Consider the following 20,901-nt stretch of genomic DNA (forward strand, 5'->3'; position numbering starts at 1 on the left):
AATCCAAGGTCAGAGAGAAGCTGTAACCTTGGGAGTTTAATATAAGCTTGGAGCGGCCAGTATTAATTTTTAGAGTCCTTGTGGGCCCCCACCTTCTGTACTCAAAGTGCCAGAGTGGGGAATCAGTCTTGACAAATAGGAACATAGGTCCCCCCATGGGGGGGGGGCTCCCACTATTTCCATCAGGGATATTGATCTTTGGGGAATACATGATTGCTGCATCAGCTCTAGTTCTCTTATTTTTGTTTTGGGCGGCTTAAACTGTCTGAGCTCAGGACATGTGCAATCATGCCAAGTGACTGGAGCAGGAGTCATGTCTAGTGGTTAGAACAGGAGTCAGTAGCTAGGAATAGGAGCTCAGGGTCAGAGCTGGAGTCAGAGGCCAGAGCAGAGGGTCAGAGTCAGGAATTGGAGCCAAGGGTCAGAGCTGGGTTACCTGGAGTGAGGCAAGGCAGGACCAAGCTTATTGCAGCCAGCGGTGAATGCTTTGAGCAGCCACTGAACAGCTGCTGCTACTGGGATTAAGAGCTAGTCTCCTGACACTTCCAACAGTCAGGCAGTGTAGCCATTTAGGTAGCCTACTACAGGCCAGCTAAACTCCTTAGATTGCCCAGAGACTGGCTCTGCTGCAGGCTCTGCTTCCAGACAAATCTGAGAGCAGCAATAGTTGGAAAGACTATCATGAGATATTAGATGTTTGCTTAAGACACAATCACTTATTTAAGAGAAGTTGGTACCTTGCCCTCCCTTGAGGAGATAGTCATCTCTAGCATAGCCCCTACAACTCCCTATGGCTTCATAGCTGTAGGAGCCCTGCTTCATTAACACTGATTATCTATCCCTATTCAGCAAAGCACTTAAGTATGCACTTAACTTTGTGTTTAGCTTAAGTGCTTTGCCAAACTGAAGTGGACTTAAGCATATGCTAAAATGTATTGCTGTACTTGGCCTTGATGCACAAAAGTGTGCATTAGCCCCCCATCACTTGCCGTAAAAGCCCTTGCCTTACTGAAAAAGTTGCATACAACACTTGGTGTGCCTCGTGTGTACAATAGTGTTCTACTCCTATCTACCAGACAGAGGCCCTAAAGAGCTTTGAACATGTCAAAACACTATGTTCATGGTGAAGGTGATTGCAGTTCTCTTTTGTTTTTGCTGCTGCTTCAGGTGTTGTGAAACAAAGAAATATAATCTTGTATTTTCTAAGAGCAACCAGGTTGATTTATTTCAAACTGAGAATTGCAATCTAGCTAGTATCTTCAAGATCTCTGTTCACAGTAAACCGATCAGATTGAGATAACAGCTGATCACTTGGCACCATTAAAATATCAAAGGGAAAAACCAGTCATTTATACAGATGCTACTGCACCATCCTGCTACACCCTGGTAGGTCATGTAGTGGAGATATGGAAAACAACAAAAATTCAGTGGATGAATTATTTCTTGAAGCAGCATGTTTACCTTTCTCAAACAAGACTTTTGCTCAAACACTGCCTAAACCCTGTAGTTCGTCATTTTAAAGACCTACTTGTATACTGTTCCAGACCAAGTTTCTTACCTCTTACCCATCATTAGGGCCCTATCAAATTCATGGCCATGAAAAAACCATCATAGACTGTGAAATCTGGTCTCCCACCATGAAATCTGGTCTTGTGTGCCTTTACCCTATACTATACAGATTTCACAGGGAAGACCAGCATTTCTCAAATTGGGGGTCCTGACCCAAAAGGAAGTTGCAGGGGGGTCACATGGTTATTTTAGGGAGTCACAGTATTGCCACCCTTACTTCTGCGCTGCCTTCAGCTGAGGCCGGAAAGCGGCAGCTGGTGGCTGGTGCCCAGCTCTGAAGGTGGAGCCCTGCCAGCAGCAGTGCAGAAGTAAGAATGGCAATACTATACCATGCCACCCTTACTTCTGTGCTGCTGCCTTCAGAGCTGGCGGCCGGAGAGTGGCAGCTGCTGACTGAGGGCCCAGCTCTGCAGGCAGTGCCAATGACAGCAGCAGCGCAGAAGTAAGGCTAGCAGTACTGTACCCCCACCTACAATACCTTGTGACACCCCCCCACACACACACAACTCCTTTTTGGGTCAGGACCCCTACAATTACAACACTGAAATTTCAGATTTAAATAGCTGAAATAATGAAATTTATTATTTTTTAAAATGCTATGACTGTGAAAATGACCAAAACGGACTGAATTTGGTAGGGCCCTGACCATCATCACCAATTTCCACAGGAAAATAGATCAAGCAACTATCTCATAGAAAAATTTGTATTTTACTGGATTGAGTCAGTTACACTACTGCTACCAATGGTGGAAAAAGCAATGGAGACAAGATGCAAGTGCTTTGAGGACCATATAATCTTGCACTCTTCAGAATCTGTGCCTTTTCTATACTACCACTTCTGCTGTTGGTAACACTGGTATAGAAGAATGTTTCGCCAATTATAGATATACCCATAAGGGTGCCAATACTGTCCTGCTTGACAGTTAGGGGGATGGTAACTGAAGAAGCACCTGGCTGAAACTAGGAAGCAATTATGTGCAAAATAAACTATTTAAGGTAATTTCTGACCCTTTTATGACCTCAAGGGTTGATTCAAATTTGTTCTAGCTACAGGTGAAGGTTGAGGTTTTTTAATCAATTCAACCATACCTAATTTTAGGTCATAAATTAGTCTTGACTCAAGGGCAGATATTTTCCCTTAAAATGTGTCCAGAGGAGTTTCATTTAACATAAAGAGGATATCCACAACAGCAATAAAGTAGCCTGATGTCTTTCAAATTATGGCAGAATATGGAGTTATGGTACTGTCTTTATAATCATTATGGCCCCAATCCTGCCATTGGAACTGAAGGGACAGACCCTGGAATCCATGGTGCTGCAAAGTTCTGTTTGATTAAACTGAAGGATCAGAGCTTAAGTTTACAATCAAAGTCCTTTAACCATTTGGACACTGTGGTTTTGTCTGAAAATTGCCAGGATTATTCTGAAGGATAAGGAGAAATTTTCTGAAAAGTGGAAGAAAATTGAGTTTCAAACTTGTAACAAGGCACTAAGCCTTAGGGCACATGTACTCATCCTTCTGTCAGGAAGCTGGACATCTCTGTGACAGTGGGTACTATTTCTTACACCAGTTAAATCATGCATCCAGGCAGAGTGCTTTTGGGTGGGGTCCACTGACTCCATGAACAACTTTTCACAGTAGTGGATTCTTTTGGAGAATTCTCTGCTCAATTTTCCCTTTCTGGTTCCCTTGTTTTTAACCTTTGACCCAAGCTTGTCCCTGTTTGATTTTTGTTGCTCCCAGGACGTCAATTGGTCTCCACATTTTTGTGACCCCTTCCCTTTGAAGGGGGAGGTTGTTGTTTTCCCAGTGGAATTAGTTTATCTTGAGGACTCCACCTACTTCATGGCATTCCAGATAGACCTAATGTGCCTGTAACAGTCCTTGGTCCCTTTAAAACTGCAAGCTGTAGTCACAATAGATGTAAGCATAGGATCCACATGATCTAGGCTGCCTGTTTCTTAGGGGCAGTCAATAGGAGAGATCCAGGGTCAGGAAAAGACTTTTCTATAGTAGCCAAGATTCAAGAAAGGCTACAAGTGGGGGGAAAGATGTGTCCTTTCTACTACCAGCTTGCAGAATGCAGGGAAGGCTATTTATTAACCATTTCATATTACTTTGAGCCTTTTGCATTTTTTATTTAATAAAATCTGCCCTGAGAAGAGCAAGATGGAACTGACTGCTGCATTTAGGCTTATTTTTGGACCATCACAGCTAGTGAATCTGCCCACTAACTTACAAGACCACTAAATAACTGGCCTGATTTGAAATATTGACTTGTCTAACCTTTTTGGCGTTGCTGTAGCCGTTCATACTTCTCACATAGCTAAATCTCCTTGGAGATTCATATGCAGTGGGAAAAACAGTTGTCAGGGCTAGGCTGTGGGTGGCCTGTGTGCATGAGTTAATTACCAAGTTACGGTCAGGAGATGAGTAGCAGAGTTGGGGTTGAGCTGGGTCAGGAAGTCAGGGTCAACCACTGACTTGCAGACAAAAGCCAAATAATGAGGTCGGGGTCAAGATGCCAGGAAGTCTGGGTCAGGCACTGAGTTACAGATAGGAGGCAAGTAGCGGAGTCAGGGTCAAACTGAGCACTGGGCCAGAGTTTGTGGTTTACAGCAAGGCAAAGTCTGGAGCATAAGCAAGCAGGAAGTCTGCGTCGTAACTCAGAATCTTCTTGTGATGGCTTCCTGGTTTATATCCCGGTATGGGCAATCTGTGCGATGTGTAGGACTCTCGACTAAAGCCCTGATGGGCGGTACTTCCTGTCGTGTCTAGCAGGGCCGGCTTTAGGCCAATTCCACCAATTCCCCCGAATCGGGCCCCGCGCCTAAGAGGGCCCCGCGCCCAGTGAGAATCTCTTCCCTGGCTAGAGGCGCCTTTTTAATTTGTACTCACCTGGCGGCGCTCCGGGTCTTCGGCAGCACTTCGGGGGTGGGTCCTTTGCTTGCTCTGGGTCTTCGGCAGCCTGCCGCCGAAGACCTGGAGCGAGTGAAGGACCCGCCCCCAAAGTGCCACCAAAGACTCGGAGCACCGCCCAGTGAGTACAAGCCCCACATGTTTTTTTACATTTCTTTTTGTCATCCCTGTCGGGGCCCTGTCGAAACTGTTCGAATTGGGCCCTGCACTTCCTAAAGCCGGCCCTGGTACTGTCTAGCATCACAGGATCCCCCAGCAGAAACCTGGCTTCTGGTGGCAATACTGAAGCGGTGGCCTGGAACTTCCTGGTTCTAGTCCTGCAGGTTGTTACTAAGGCTGTTATTAAACAGAGTTATTAATGACCGTTGTACCTAATTGCACTGGTTACTGTGTGTGTACATGAGCCTGTGTTTTACGCGACAGTTTTCAAGGATGGGCCTGAATCCCACATTGAGAACTGCGTGGATGAAGGGGCCTGCAGATGAGGTTCTCAATACAGTACTAGGGTTCTACAGATTAAAAGCAATGTATATTATACATTATGGCTTGTGTGCTGCCCCATTAAGTGCAGGCTAGAATGTAGGAATATAACATGGACTAAAACACATCTACCTTCAAGCTGTCTTTTTTTATTTGTCCCCCCTTTTTAAGTTATTTGTCTAAAGCAATGGTTTTCAACCATCTTTCATTTGTGGACCCGTAAAAAATTTCAAATGGAGATGCGGCCCCCTTCAGACCTCTGAGACATAATCTGTGGACCCCTAGGGGTCTGCAGACCACAGGTTGTAAACCACTGGTCTAAAGACAAGTTTGTTTTGATCCTCTTGTCATGATAAATACAACAAATCTGTCTGTGTAAAACCTTTCTGCTAGGGTATCAACAGTTAATTAACATTGAGAAGCCATGGCAGGTTCCGAGAGGCAGAATTCTGATGTAATTCAGTTCTGTCCACTAGGAAGCTTTTAGATGCTCCGACCATATATAATTTATTATTGTCAGTCATGTGGTAATAAAACTCATTTTGCATAATGGATGCTTGCAATGGAAAAGTGCTTAAAGGGTTTCAGTGGAGCAGACAGTCTTTTCATCTGTCTATATCAAAGAGAAATTAAAAAATTATGGGAGTTTAAGGCATCCTTATATAAAACCCTGTTAGTAATGCTTTAAAATGCCCACAAAAATGTATTAAAAGAATGCTTACGTTATCCAAATGTACTGCTGCGTAATAGCTGCTTTATGCCTTTACCCAACATCTTTGCATACAATTATTTACATGTCATTAGTTTTCCTACATGCAATTCACACAGAAGTCAGATCTGGGAATGTTTTACTGAGTTCCAGGAAAGACCCTATTAAGGGTCAGAAATTTCGCTCTGTTTATGTTGCTGGGTACCTTAGACTTTGATCCTGCCTAACACTTATGTACATGCTTAACTTTAAGCATGAGTAGTGCCACTGAAATCAAAGGCTCTTTCTGCACAGTTCCAGTTGCAGGATTGGGGCCAGGATTATGATGATGAAAAAGAAATGACTGTTATCCGTACTGTTGACAATATTGTAGATGTCAGGATGTCATTTTATTGCTGTTATGAGCATTTTGTTTATTAGAAGTGAAAAATAACTAGGACTGCTTGTGAACTAAGGTACTACTCAGTGTAAGCAAAGATGTCCTTTGTATTTTCCAAAGTTCTTTAAGAGGCTCTGGGCAATCTTTTGTGCATCTCATTGTTTTGGTACTAAGTGTCTCCAATTATAGACTTCATCCTGTTTCACTGGAAGTTAACCTCAAACATCCAACTGACTTTATTTGCGCAGCACTGGGCCCCGTTTGTACCCAATGAAGGCAAAGATGGTTTTCCTCAAGTCACTTGCCTATGCATACTTCCACCTACTTCTTTTTCTCTGTATGTATATGTATATATAATCTGTCTGTGTGTTCCATTGCATCATCCAAGAAGTGAGCTTTAGCTTCAAAAGCTCATGCTGAAATAAATTTGTTAGTCTCTAAGGTGCCACAAGTACTCCTGTTTTTTTTAAGCAAAACTTTCTTTGTCAGTGGGCCCAGGACTGGGCATAAAGGAGAAGCACAGGACCTGCTCCCTGCTGGTGCCTGTTTGAGGAGTGATGGAAATCAGGGGATGCAGGGCGCCAGCTTTGCGGATTAGGGGGAAGTGAAGCCAGGAGCACTGATTTCAAGAAAGCGAGGCTGGCTGGCGGACTTGGCGGTCTCTCTCTCAGGCAGGAGACGGGAGAGCTGCGAGGCTTTCCCCGGGAGAGGCACTGGGCTGGGTGTGCAGCCAGTGCCGCTGGGCGTTACACTCCGCCCCCGAGGAGCGGGGTACGGCCGGGCTGCTGCCGCGCGAGACAGTCCCTACGGCGGGGAAGGGGCTGCGAGCCCGCTCCGGGCGCGTCCCTTCCCGCCCGGCAGCGTTTTCCTGGGCCCCCTGCCGCCCGCGGGCCCCTCCGCAGCAGCCCGGCCCCGCCTCCCTCCTCCGCGCGTTGAGCCGCCTTCGCCCGCCCCGCGCTCTGGAACCGGCTTCTAAAGTAAACAGCGCCCCGGGGGCAGCAGCCCCTGCCCGGCCCGCAGCGCCCCCCGGCGGCCCCGGGCTTGCGGAGGATGGCGGAGGGCGCGGAGGCTGCCCCGACCGGCAGCAGCAGCAGCAGCAGCCGCTTGTACCACTCCATCACCCAGTGGTGGGTGCCCGCGCCGGCCCCCGCCCTGCCCGGGAGGGAGCCTCCCTTTCCCCGCTGCCTGGCCTGACCCTCGGGGTGGTTTGCAAAAGGAGCCAGACCTGGGCTTTAGCAGCCCCAGGGCCAGGGCGGCAGATGCCAATAACTGCTCTGGCAGCTCCCGGCATGGGGCAGAAAGGGGCATTATACTGGCCTCTGCGCTGGGACCTCCATGGCATGGAGGTGAGGCACCATGTGCCGCTTTGGTACCCCCCACGGCTGGGCTATTTGTGATGAGATGTGGCCACCACTTTGCAGGATGGAATAGGTGTTATTTCACAGATGGGGCACTGAGACACAGAGAGGCTAAGTGACTTGTCTAAGGTCACACAGGAAGTCTGTGGCAGAGCAGGGAATTGACTACAGGTCACATGAGTCCTAGGCTAGCTCCTAACCACTCACTGACTGTCCTTTCTCCTCAATGAGCTTGTAGATCACCATCTTATATTCTTTCTGTGATAAGTTTATACAAGTTTGAGTTTTATTTTCTGTTTGGTATGTTGACAATAAAAATACACAAGATTTTGGTCCAAAAGTAGTCTAATACTCGGCATGAAGACTGGCATAATGGCTGGTGGGACCTAGCTGCGAAGGAAAGGATCACCAGGCCCAGTCTCTGGGGTGGGCTGTCTGGGCCCCTGCCCAGGGCGGCCCGCCAAAGAGGGCAACATGCGCAGGGTTTGGATTCCCGTCTGGCCTGCTGAGGGCCAGCTGGGCTGGCGAAGGCGGCGGGCAGGCGAGCGGCAGAGCTGGAGGGTGGGGAGAGACCTGAGCTGCAGGGGGCAGTTGGACGACCAGCCGTGGGAACCAGGTGACTCCTCCGGAGCAGGGATTCCCCTCCTCCCCCCTGCTTGTGTGCAGCCACTGCTGTTCCTGCCCCCTACCTCCCCCCCCCAGCCGCCCCTGGCAACTCCAAACTGGGAGCATCCTTCTGTCTGCTGGGGGGGGGGGCTTATGCTAGGGTGTCCCCCTCACCCATGCACCCGATTTCCACTGAGATGGGATGATGGGACAGGGGGAATCTGTGTGTGTGCTGCTGCCTCTCTGGGCCTAGAGCAGCTGGCGGCTGCTTGTGTCTGAACACAAGTCTTCAGGTTCCTGACCCTGTGTGCTTTCTTAAAGAGCCAGCACACTCATACACTCAGGCACACACACATTCACCTCAACCCAATACACACTCTCTCTCACACACACACACTCTCTCTCCCCGCAACACACACAACACCAGGGCTCCTTGCATTCAGGTCACTTGGCTATGCTGAGGCATCAGCAGCTGCTGCTCTCCTGCCCTCTCCTTATGCAGCCCAGGGGGTGCATGGGGCAGAGGAGCAGCAGTCCAGTGGGGGAATGAGCAGCAATGCCAGCTGCTTTGTGTATCCAGGTGGGTCAGTTTCCCCACGTGGGTGCAGGAGGGGGATGCAGGGGTTAGGGACTCCGGAGGAAGGTGCAGGGGGTAGGAGTGAAGGGGGCACAGTGAAGGGGTCAAGGCACAAGAGAGAAGTGCGGGGGTTGGGGTGAAGGGGGCATAGTGCAGGGATTAGGGGCGCAGGAGGGGTCAGGTATTGGGGCACCGGAGGGGAATGCAGGGGTTGGCGTGAGGGGGCACAGACAGTGCAGGGGTTAGGGGCACAGGAGGGGAGGGCAGGGGTTTGGGTGAAGGGGGCATGCACAGTGCAGGGGTTAGGGGCACAAGAGGGAGACGTGGGGATTAGGGGTGAAGGTGGCACAGTGCAGGGGAAGGGAGGGTGGGGAGCCCATGGGGGACCATGGGCAATGGGGGGCAGGGGCACCAAAATGCAAGTTTGTTCAGGGTGCCATTTTCCCTAAGGCCGGCCCTGAGGATCACATACAATAGACAGCAAACCCTGGAAAAATATGAGTCCATTTGGGACAGTTTCCTAGAACCGGTCAACTAAACAGCTCTGCAGGAAACCTGGTCAAAAGATGGGAGATAAATCGACACCCCCCTCTCCTCTTTGTCTCTTTTCTCCCCACCACCCTTTTCTTGCTTGATTTTGATTTCCTTAGTTTTTGTTTGTTTGTTTAGATCTGTGCCACAAAAATCCATGTGCTGGAAATATTGTGGTTAATACATGGAAATCCAAGCATTGCATTTCTTCTTGGTCTTTTTTCTGATGCATAGTACTTCTGTACTTCTTTTATATGTTGGCACCTAGAATATGTTTGATATGTTTTAAGAAAAAAGATTGAAAAAAAATAACTAAAAACAAAAGTAGTTTAATATTATGTCAATAAATAGTTAAATGCACAGGCAAAAGTATTGGATAAAAACATTATTGAAGTACAAAACTTACATTCTTGTTTCCTAGAAAACTGACTAAAACCCTAAAGAAATTAATCTCTTTTGTAATTCAGTGGATTCCAGCGGTGTTATACCTGGGATGAATTTGGATCCAGGTTTAATACCTCAGGGACGAATGTTCAGTTCTTAAGGGTTTTCTAATGGTACTTTACCCAGGGAAAGGGAGGATTTATGGATGCTGAGAGGCAAGTAAGGACTCTTCACTAGACCGAATACTATTTCCTCACCCCCATGATGGGAACACCCCATTATCTCAGCATGCCCTCTGCCTGTGTTCACTACCTTGATGCTGGTTGCTCATCCCTTCCTCTAGCTGTGAAGCAATTCATTCACAACAGGATATGGTGAGAAACTGGCAGGAAGCCCAGAGCAGCTGTGTGCAGGGAGGTGAGGCCAAGCAATACTCTCAGGTGGTGGGCTGACAATCTGAGGTTGTAGGATTGTTTGGTGGATGAGTGCATAGGCTGCGAACAGGTGAGAGGTAGGGAGGTAGGCCTGGGGGGTCTCTTTAAAAGGGAAAGAGCAGATGTGGGGGGACACTCTGTGGAGGAAACGAGAGGAGGCATGAGTAAGAAGCTGAGTTGAAATAGATCCAGTCCCTCACATTAGAATACCCAGAAGTAATGTTCTTTCTCAGTTATATCAAATAATCTGTTTCAGCCAACCAGATTGTTGGAATCCTAACCCATTAGGATAAAAGATAAAGCAGAAAGATAAATAGAACAGGAGTACTTGTGGCACCTTAGAGACTAAGGTGCCACAAGTACTCCTGTTCTTTTTGCGGATACAGACTAACACGGCTGCTACTCTGAAACCTGTCAGAAAGATAAATGTTAGCCAGCCTGAAATCAGGTTGTTAATAAAAACAGCCAATGCTATTTTAAAATCTGTACTTCATGGATAAGCTAGTGCTTCTAAATCTGTTTTCTAAGGCAGTTTGACTGACTGACTAAAGAATGTCAGTAAAGGTACTATGAGTAACTGACTGCTAAAATAATTAAATCGACATAAATTATTTGGTATAACAGAAATAAAGTTGCTGTAATTGAACATTTTCATATGATCCATGAGTCATGCTTTGAAAATTAATCTTCTCCCTGTCTCAACATTTATTTCCCACAAATGCGTCAGTTTTGCTTCAGTATTTGTGCTATAGGAAGTATTATTCTTAGACAGCCTGGATGCCATTGGCATTATCTCTTAATTAAACTGTATTTTTCTGGTGGTGATAATAACTTAGGCTAACAAGAAACTACATTCAAAATCTTCCTCATCTTACTCACACAAGTAGTTTACTTTAATGTGACCACTCAGGAGAGTAAGGTGAGTGGGATTTGGCCCAAGAACGAGCATTTCAGCCAGGGTTCGGCAACCTTTGGCTCAGGGCCCATCAGGGAAATCCGCTGGCGGGCCAGGACAGTTTGTTTACCTGCAGGTTCAGCCAATCGCAGTTTCCACTGGCTGCGGTTCGCCGTTCCAGGCCAATGGGGGCTGTGGGAAGCAGCATGGGCCAAGGGACGTGCTGGCTGCCGCTTCCTGCAGCCCCCATTGGCCAGGAACGGCGAACCATGGCAAGTGGGAGCTGCGATCAGCCGAACCTGCAGACGCTGCAGGTAAACAAACCATCCTGTCCCGCCAGCGGATTTCTCTGATGGGCCACGTGCCAAAGGTTGCCAATCCCTGATTTAAGCACATCAAGAGCAGTCTGGATATCAGAAGTGATACTGAGTAGTAATATCAGACTAAATTCTGCTCTCTTCTATACTTGTGCTAAAATCAGTGGGATTTCACAGGTGTGAATGACAGTAGAAATTGGCCCTTTGTATTCTGGTGCGGTCTAACGTTTGTAATGCCCTGTTATACAGCATCTTTTAAAAATGAAAACAAATGCTTAATTAATATATTACATTTGGTTGTGGAGCCTTTTATATTTGCATTATACATTAGAAGATCACAGTAGTTTCCCATTTTAGAGATACTAATACTTTTCCATGTCAGCTTTAACTTTGATGTCAGTTTTAACTATGATGCTATTAAACTATAGTATAAAACAAAACCGCATAGTATCTGATAGGTTTGTTGCTCTGTGGAGTATATTCACACAACCTCTTGATACATAGGAACTGACAGGTCTTCCAATGGGAATTCAAAGGAACCTGAGAACAGTCTCTAATTCACATATGTGAGGATGTACCATTTTCTTTAGACTATGGATCCACTTAGAAGTAGTGGATGTGATTCTGATCTCACACTGTTGTAGATTAGGAGTAACTCTATGGAAGTCAGCAGATTTGTACCAGTGTAAACCTGGAGTGATATCAGAATCAGGCCAATAACTTTCTAATCTTGACATAAATTGATATACATTTTGTACCATTTTGTTTTAAAGGATAGCGGATAATTTCTATGTTTGTGAAGGATACAGCATACCTCGTTGTCTACTTTATGAAATGTATATAGAGAATTGCACTCAGAATGCTCAGAATCAAGTAAATCCAGCTACATTTGGAAAGGTACAAAGCACATTGCTTTTATAGCATATATGAGGCTTAAGATAATGGGCTGAGACCTTGTGTAAATTCATAAAGAGACACTTGTACAAGGTTTGATCATGTTGCAAACTAAGGGAGCTTAATTTACAGACAAGGATAAGTAGTTATGCAATAAGATACCTTCAATGTAGAATGCTCGGAGAGATTTTGTTTGAAAGCTGCTATCCTATCTTTTGGAATAATATCCTCTTTGGCTCGCTTGGGGAATTTTATCTCCATTATTTTCTCTCTGAGGTCAGGTCTACATTCAAAACTTTTGCTGGTATTGTAATGTTGATTAGAGATGTGATTTTTTTAAAATGACATTTCTATACCTGCAAAAGCTCTAGACACAGCATAGATGAAATTATACCAGCAAAAAAGTCCTTTTGCTAGGACAGCTTATTTTATTCTTCAAACTGGCATAAGAGTTAAATTGTGTCTACAACAGGAAGGTTTGCCAGTGTAGCTATACTAACAAACCTCTCAGGTGTAGACTGAAAACTTTATATTTCATGTAAACAATTAGCACTGTATTTTTTTATCCAAGTTTTGATGCTGCAAAGCATCCTGGTCTTCATGTTGTTTATCAGTAAACAATTTTTTTAAAATTTACTTATGAAGATTTTGCTCCACACACAGAATGTGTGTGTGTTTATAGAATCATCCAAGCAAAGCACGATGCAGGAGTAAAAAAAGTACTTTAGATAATGTCACTCTTCTAATAGTCTGGAGCTTTTATAGCCAACAGGGGAATTATCTTTTAAGACTCTAATCATTCAGTCCTAATAAACAGATGCATTCCTGCTTAAAGAAAAAATAACATTTTTGACTATCGTTACCCTTCACATTTTTTGCTCAAAATTTCCCACTATTGCTACCACTGGTGCAACTTCACTGGCACTCAAGCTATTGCTGGTATTGTAGGCCTTGTCTGCACATTAACTTGCCACTGTTTAATTAGAAGTATTTTTTTTAAATCGGTTTAGTTTAGTTGTATAAGTTGTATGTAGCTATTCTTATTTCAGTTTCAGAGTAGTTTATTGTCGTTTCACAGGATTAAGCTAAATCAAAATAAGCAACTCTTAAACCAAAATATGGCACACAAACTTGCACTGGTTTAATTAAATGGGTTTTAAAAGACACATTTTGTTAAACTGGTGCAAATTGGTCTGTAGACAAGTCAAGGGATGAAATCCTTGTCTTATTGAAGTGAATGGGAATTTTACCATTGACTTCACTGCAAGGATTTCACCCCAAGACCTTTAGGGTATGTCTATGGAGGAATAAAAGACCTGTGACATGGCTGCTGAGCTGGCCGAGGTCAGCTGACTTGTGCTCGCAGGACTCGGACTGTGGGGCTAAAAATTGCTGTGTAACATTTGGGCTTCGGCTGGAGCCTGGGTTCTGGGACCCTCTCCACTTACAGGGTCTCAGAACTCAGGCTCCAGCCCACACCTGAATGTGTACACAGCAGTTTTACAGCCCTGCAGCCCAAACCCTGTGATTCCGAGTCAGCTGACTTGGGCCAGCTGCTGGGTGTTTAATTGCTGTATAGATAAAGCTCCTTTATTTTTACTACTGTGTCGTCTAAGGGGTCTAAGGGCAGGGCTGAACTGTAGTTCAGCCAAGTTCAGCGGAATAGACGAGAGAAGCTGGAATCTACTAACTCCTACTACTCACCTCACCCGCCGCGAGACGGTCCGGTCCGCTCTCCAAGACTCTGCACCACTGCCTTTGCAGTGGTGTGGGAGTAGTGAGTCATCACGCGCGCGGGAGTTCAACTATTCGCATCCAGATTAGTAACTCAGTTTAGATCAAATAGAGGTAACACCATGGTAAAAATGCTGGCAGACACTGCCAACCTGGTTGCATTAGAACTCCCATCGTTACTACCAATGTGGGAGCTGCATCTTAGGGCAATTGGAAAAAAAAAGTCTAGTGTAGACAAGGCCTTTGACACCAAACAACTTCATACCTGATTCATTTTGTTCCTACCCTGCACAACAAAGACTCCCAAGGTTTATCTAGAGTAGATGCATTGTGTATTTGATAATCTGTTCCTGTTCTAAAGAGGAAAAGTAGCATGAGCTCTCTTGTTTTGTCTGTGGCTTTATAAGATAGCTCATACTCATGCTGTGTGTGTAATAATAGCAATTTGGATTATTACACTTACAGTATTATTACATGGTGCTAATCTTGAGAGGTGCTGAATGATTTCAATTCACATTTCCTTCAATATGAGCAAAGAGGATACTCAGCAACTTGATTAACTTGATTTAAAAAATTCATGTCAGACCCAATCCTGCAAACATTAGTTACGTGAGAAAGCTAACTGAAGTCATTGGGGCTACTTTATATGTTAGTCTGACTTGCCCAGGTAACTCTTATCTTTTGTGTTTTTTAGCTTGTTCGCTTAGTTTTCCCTGATCTGGGGACCAGAAGGCTGGGCACAAGGGGAAGTGCCAGGTATTATTTATTTTATTTTAATTATTTGCTTTATTTAAAAATGTTAATTACACCCTTTTGGGGGGGAAATAATAGAAATAACTGTATCCTCAGCTCTGTTAACTTGAGACACTGCTCTACCCCAGCTGAGGTTCTTGTTGAATGTCTGTAATAAATCACAAGAACAGCTCTATTGTGATTGATGGTGTTACCAGTAAATTAAAATAGGATTAATGTAATGAAAGTCACCATATCCAAGCTGGTTTTTTTAGCATATGAATTCAAGATAATTTTAATTTTCAAAACTTAAAAAACACTATTTAAAATACTCTGGTGCTTTTGAAGCACCCGCTTGTGTTAGGGAGGTGCAGAAGCTCACTACCCTACTAAGGTGCTCCAGAGGCACTGTGTCTCAGGGATTCTTGTGATCAGGTAAGCCCAAGGACTCTTATTTTGGCCAGTCCTATGCAAGAGACCCTAAAGATAGGGAGTCTCTTCTGTCCCTGCACACCCATTGAGTGACCCTTCACAATCTGGCTCATAATGGAACTGTTATAAACTGTTACTGGCTCCCTGATGGATTTCCCCCTTCCCCACACCTATACAGAGCATGGAGAGAATTGAGGCCCATTGACTTTTAATCCATTGATTTAATGTCCAAATTCATAACTGCTGAACAGAAGAAAAAAAAAGATTTTTAAGGTATGTTGATTGCATGAGCATTTTGCTTAATAAAGATGAAAGGACTGCAATTAAAATACTGATTCTGAGAGTGGCATATGTTTACTTTGATCTTCTAACAAATCTTCTGCATCAGCCTGGCCCCATCACTTCCAATTACTGCAGTGCCATTCTCACATTAGATTTTTGACTGATACACATGGCTGATGCTAGAGCAAACTAGGTTCTTTACACCAGCATAGGATCAGCTCAGTGAAGCTCTGAAATACACCCACATACCCAGTCTGACACATCTCCTAACCTGGGATTAGAGGTGGCTGGTACACAAAGTGCCTACACCCGGTTTATGCCATGCACTCAAATCGGGGGGACCAGATTATTTCTGCCGCAGAATATTGAAAGAACTAGCACAGGGAATTACTATTATTGCACCAAGGATTTTTAATAAACCTATCTATTTGGGGGTAGTACCATATGACTAGAGAATAGCTAACATGATACCTATTTTTAATAAAGGAGAAAAAATGTGATCTGGGCAATTTTAGTCTGACCTCATTGGTATGCAAGATTTTAGAACAAATTGTGAAGGGAAGAATAATGAAATTTATAGAGGTAAATGGTAAAGGGAGTGCAATGCAACATGGGTTTACCAAAGAAAGATCATGCCAGAGTAACCTCATTTCCTTCTTTGAGAAAATAATGTATTTTTTTTGAAGGGGGGGAGGGTAAGGAAAATGCAGCAGGTCTAATATATTTGGACTTCAGTAAATCATTTGACACAATACCACATGGAAAATTATTAGTTAAATTAGGGATGATGTGGCTCAGTACAAACATAGTAAGGTGGATAAGGAATTGGATAAACTGGAGAAGGCATTGTGTTGTGCTGAAAGGTGAATTATCGGACTGGAGGGAAGTTACTCATGGAGTTTCTCAAGGATCAGTCTTGGAACCAATCTTATCCAATCTTTTTATTAAATACGAAAAGTAAGAGTGTGCTAGTGAAATTTGCTGATTATACTAAGTTGGGAGGCAACATCCATACACAGGAGGATTGAAACATACAGGAAAATCTAGATGATCTTGAAGACTCAAATAACAGAAATGGGATGAAATTCAATAGTACCAAGTGCTAGGTCATACACTTAAGGTTTAATAATAAGAATTTCTGCTATAAACTGGGAGCTTTTAGTTGGAATCAACAGAGGAAGAGAAAGACCTGGGTGTGTGGGTTGATCACAGGATGACAATGAGCCATCAATGTCATGCAGCTGTAAAAAAGGCAAATGGAAAATGTGATCCTAGGATGAATTAGGCAAGGCATTTCCAGTAGAGATAGAGAAGTATTAATGCCATTGCACCAGGTGCTGATAAGACCTCACTTGGAATATTGTGTACAACTCTGGTCACTCATGTTCAAGAAAGATTAATTTAATCTGGAACAGGTGCAGAGAAGAGCTACTAGGATGATAGGGGAATGGACGATCTATTTTATGAGACTAGACTGGACGAGCTCAGCTTGTTTAGCAAAAAGAAGGCTGAGGGAGGATATGATTGCTCCTATAAATACATCAGGGGATTAAATACTAGGGAGGGTGAAAAGCTATTTAAGCTAAAGGACAATGTTGGCATTAGAACAAATGGGTATAAACTGGCCATGAACAAATTCAGGCTGGAAATTAGAAGATGGTTTCTAACCATCAGAAGGGTGAGGTTCTGGAACAGCCTCCCAGTAGCAGTTGTGGGGGCAGACCACTTAATTAGTTTTAAAAAAGAGCTGGATAAATTTATGAGTGCAGTTGTATGACAGGGTTATTTCTGATGGTGAGGACTGGGTTCAGGAGCTCTGGACTCACTTCTGGTTTAAGTCCTATGTTCCTAAAGCACATGCTTCAGGATTTTAGCCAGCCACCAGCAGAGGTTAGGAAGGGAGTTCCTCCCTCCCCACCCCTAGTATACCTGGGGGGATTTGGTTTTTTTTTTTTTATCTTCTTCCACTGAAGCATCTGGAGATGGGACACAATGCAGGGAGGGCCACGGCTCTAAAGTAGCACAGAGCATTCTTTCTCAGGTGCTTGGCTGGCTGGTGCTTGCTAATATGCTCAGGGTCTAACTGATCATCATACTTGGGATCAGGAAGGAATTTTCTTCCAGGTCAGATTGACAGTCATCTTGGAGGATTTTTGTTTTCTTCTGCAGCCTGTGGATACGAGACATTTTGCCAGGACCATCTGGGTATATCAGTCATTTCCCCTGATATTGTGGGGCCCTAGGCACTGGTGCACCATGTTCTCTCCTATTCTCTGCTTGTGGCACATAATAGACTAGTTTCTTGTGGGTTATAATATGTTGGTTTTGTCATGGGTGCAAGATGGACCTCCCCTAGCCACATGCCCTGCCCCTTCCACATGAGGCCCCATCCCCCATGGCAGGAGCCCTGAACCCTCTCCCCTGCCCCTCCATTCCTGCAGTGGGAGAAGTCCTGGGCTGGCTGGAACCTTGAGCTCCCTCCTCCCCCACCACATGAGGAGCCCCAGACTGGCCCTACTCCCGGGCCAGCCCCAGCCAGCCAGCTGGCCCGAGCAGCCTCAGTCCAGCATCCAGTGGCAATGGCTCCAGCCAGGGAAGCCAGAGATTTCCCTGGCCTATTATACCCACCGCCCATGGGGTTTCGTTTTGGTTATTGGGTTAGTGTGCGGTTGCTGGGTGGGTTGGTGGCCTGTGCTATGCAGAAGGTCAGACTAGGGTGACCAGATCACCCAGGTCAAATATCGGGACATTGGGGGGGGGGGGAACAGGGACAGAGGGGAAAAAATGGCGGCAGAGCAAAAAAAAAAAAAAAATCCCCCACCCCCGATTCCTCCTCCCTCTGCAAGCGCTGGAGGGAGGCCCGGGAGACTCAGGGGAGCGCAGGGCTGGGGTGAGTGTGAGTCTGGCCTGGCCCCAAGCAGGCAGGACTCGGGCGCGGTACCTGGAGGGAGAGTAGGGGGCGGCCTGCAGGGCCAGGCGGCAGTTGTTCTCCCCACCTGGGCAGCGGGACTTGGGAGCAGCCGCTGCTGCAGCTCCCACTGCCGCGGGGGGAGGAAGCGGCCGCTGGCCAAGCTTGGCGGCTGCGGCTCTAGCACCCATTAACCCCCCGAGCCCGGGCCTGCTGCGGGGACCCAGCGCGCACCCAGCCCCTGGCCAGTCCTGTCTGGACTGGCTGCCCAGCTGGTGCAATCCCGCGGGCGGCCCCGGAGTGGGGGCAGCAGGCCCCAGCCCTCCCATCCCGCTTGGGTCCCGCAGGAGAACGAATGGGGCTGGGCTGCCAATGCCTCCGCTGCGGGATTGCACCAGCCGGGCAGCCAGCCCAGACACGACTGGCCAGGGGCTGGGCGCAGCGTGCGCGCTGCTGGGTCCCTGCAGCAGGCCCAGGCTCGGGGGGTTCTGGCCCGGGCGCCAAAGCCGCAGCTGCTGAGCGCCACGTGCTTGGCCGCTTCCTTCCCCCGTGGCAGTGGGAGCTGCAGCAGCGGCTGCTCCCGAGTCCTGCTGCCCAGGTGGGGAGAACAGCCGCCGCCTGGCCCGCCCCTACTCTCCCTTCAGGTACCGAGTCCTGCCTGCTCGGGGCCAGGCCAGACTCACACTCACCCCGGCCCCGCACTCCCCTGCGTCTCCTGGGCATGGCATGCTTGGCAAGAGGCGGGGATTTGGGGAGGGAGCCAATGGGGGAAGGAGGGGGCAGAGTCAGGGCGGGGGAGGGCGCGAGCCCTTCTGGGCTCCGGAGCCTTTGCTTGTTTGTCCAGTGTCCCGACCTAACATTGGTCGGGACGCGGGACAAACAAGCAAATATCGGGACGTCTGGTCACCCTAGGTCAGACTAAATGATCTAGTAGTCCCATCTGGCCTTAAACTCTATGAGAGAGTGACTCTTAGCAAAGGGGAAATCTCTGCTGGCTTATTATGGTCAGAATTCAGGGGGTAGCCGTGTTAGTCTGTATCCACAAAAACAACAAGGAGTCCAGTGGCACCTTAAAGACAAACAGATTTATTTGGGCATAAGCTTTCATGAGTAAAAAAACTCACTTCTTCAGATACATGGAGTGAAAATTACAGATGCAGGCATTATTATACTGACACTAATCATGCCTGCATCTGTAATTTTCTCTCCATGCATCTGAAGAAGTGGGTTTCTTACCCACGAAAGCTTATGGCCAAATAAATCTGTTAGTCTTTAAGGTGCCACCAAACTCCTCGTTGTTTTTTTGGTCAGAATTGGGCCCACTAAGTATTGTTTACTGTCCAATATGTATCAGGCAAAAAGCCAGTGGGGAAATGGTACTTCAGAAGCTGTACAGTGGCATGACAGCAGTGTGAACTGTGGTTCGACACCACCCCAGTATCAACAAGAGGTGCCAGTGCTCAGTGGGGGATTTCAGAAAACAAGAGATTGAATTCCTCAGGCAGCAACTGGACAGGTGGTATCTTTAACTTGAAGTGGTTTTAATCTGCCATGGCTGGAGAATGGAGGCCAGATCCTCAGTTGGCATAAATTAGTGTAACTCCACTGAAGTAGCTTCTTTGACTTCAATGAGGATCCTGCCCTAGACTCTGTGCTTCTGCTACATTGGTTGACTGCACTCCCCACACTGCTCTAGGGTTGATAGTTTTTTTTAAAAACAAGCATTTTATTATTAAATTACCAACGTTGTTTTAAAAAGTGATTGTAAAGTTATTTTTTTTAAAAGTTTGTCAAAATTATGTGCTTATCAAATATTAGACAAAATAAGATTTAAACAATTTTAAAAATAAATACAGGTTTCCACCTATTGTTTTCTTATTTCAAAAGAATTACGAGCTGCTTGCAGAATACAGATGTGAATTCAGTGATGACTTGGTCTTGCAAACTGTATACTTGTCAATCCATCACATTTTGTATTTTTTTAGGTATCACTACGATGGAATACATATCAAGAAGAGCTCTTCCTTCTATGCTCATTATTGCTATCTTCTGGCTGAAAAAAAAAATCACAGGTTTGGTTTTAAATGTTCTTAATGATAAAAGGTGCATTAATACAATTTTCTTTAAAATCTACTTCATTGCCTACTGAAAATTGATAACAGAATTGCATTTTCCTATACTAATGCATGTCATTAATACAAAGGCTCCCTTTTTAAAAAGTGGCAGTTGCATACCTAATTGAACACAAAATCACACTTCCATGCACTTGACATTTTCAACAGATGGCTCTTAAGTGCAGGAAATCTATGACAAAACTAAAACAAGAGCTTAAAAATGCTGAGAAACTAAATAAGAGAAAACTATAAGTGGTCAGCACCAGTGGTGTGAACACTTATTTAATCATGCTAGTGCATCTTGATTGCTAATCCTCACAATTTAAGCAATGTATTTGCACTTATAGTAATTGGGGTTTATTGAAATGTATTCTATTTGCAGTTCTTTGTTTTCTGTTTCTTCCCATTCAAATTAATGAGGGCTAGTCTTTACTTTGAAAAGGCCTACTTTGTTTTGGTTTCCTTTTTATTACAGTTTTAGAGAGTTAAAAAGACAGCCACAAAAAGGGTGCAACTGTGAGAAAATACATTCAACAAAAGAGAACAAATTGTTTTATTTTTCACGTTTAGTCTAAAAATATGGTACAATGTAAGTCACTCCTGCAGACTCTTGTCTATGGGCAAAGGGCTTGATTCTGTCCCACTGA

General features: G+C 45.5%; 1 protein-coding gene across 4 annotated transcripts in view; it reads left to right on the forward strand.

The window, feature by feature from the left end:
• Window positions 1-7,029: 7,029 nt before the first annotated feature.
• RFX8 (regulatory factor X8) overlaps window positions 7,030-20,901 on the forward strand; it is a 44,168-nt gene continuing 30,296 nt past the window's right edge. For all 4 annotated transcript variants that reach the window (XM_039507216.1, XM_039507210.1, XM_039507212.1 and 1 more), the window contains exons 1-4: window positions 7,030-7,183; window positions 11,932-12,055; window positions 14,481-14,542; window positions 20,126-20,212. In XM_039507216.1, the coding sequence (XP_039363150.1) occupies window positions 7,107-7,183; window positions 11,932-12,055; window positions 14,481-14,542; window positions 20,126-20,212 (350 nt within the window). In that variant the 5' untranslated portion in view covers window positions 7,030-7,106. The remainder of the gene's footprint in view (window positions 7,184-11,931; window positions 12,056-14,480; window positions 14,543-20,125; window positions 20,213-20,901) is intronic.

This window comes from Mauremys reevesii, linkage group 1 (genome assembly GCF_016161935.1).
Source record: "Mauremys reevesii isolate NIE-2019 linkage group 1, ASM1616193v1, whole genome shotgun sequence".
NCBI classification, from domain to species: domain Eukaryota; kingdom Metazoa; phylum Chordata; order Testudines; family Geoemydidae; genus Mauremys; species Mauremys reevesii.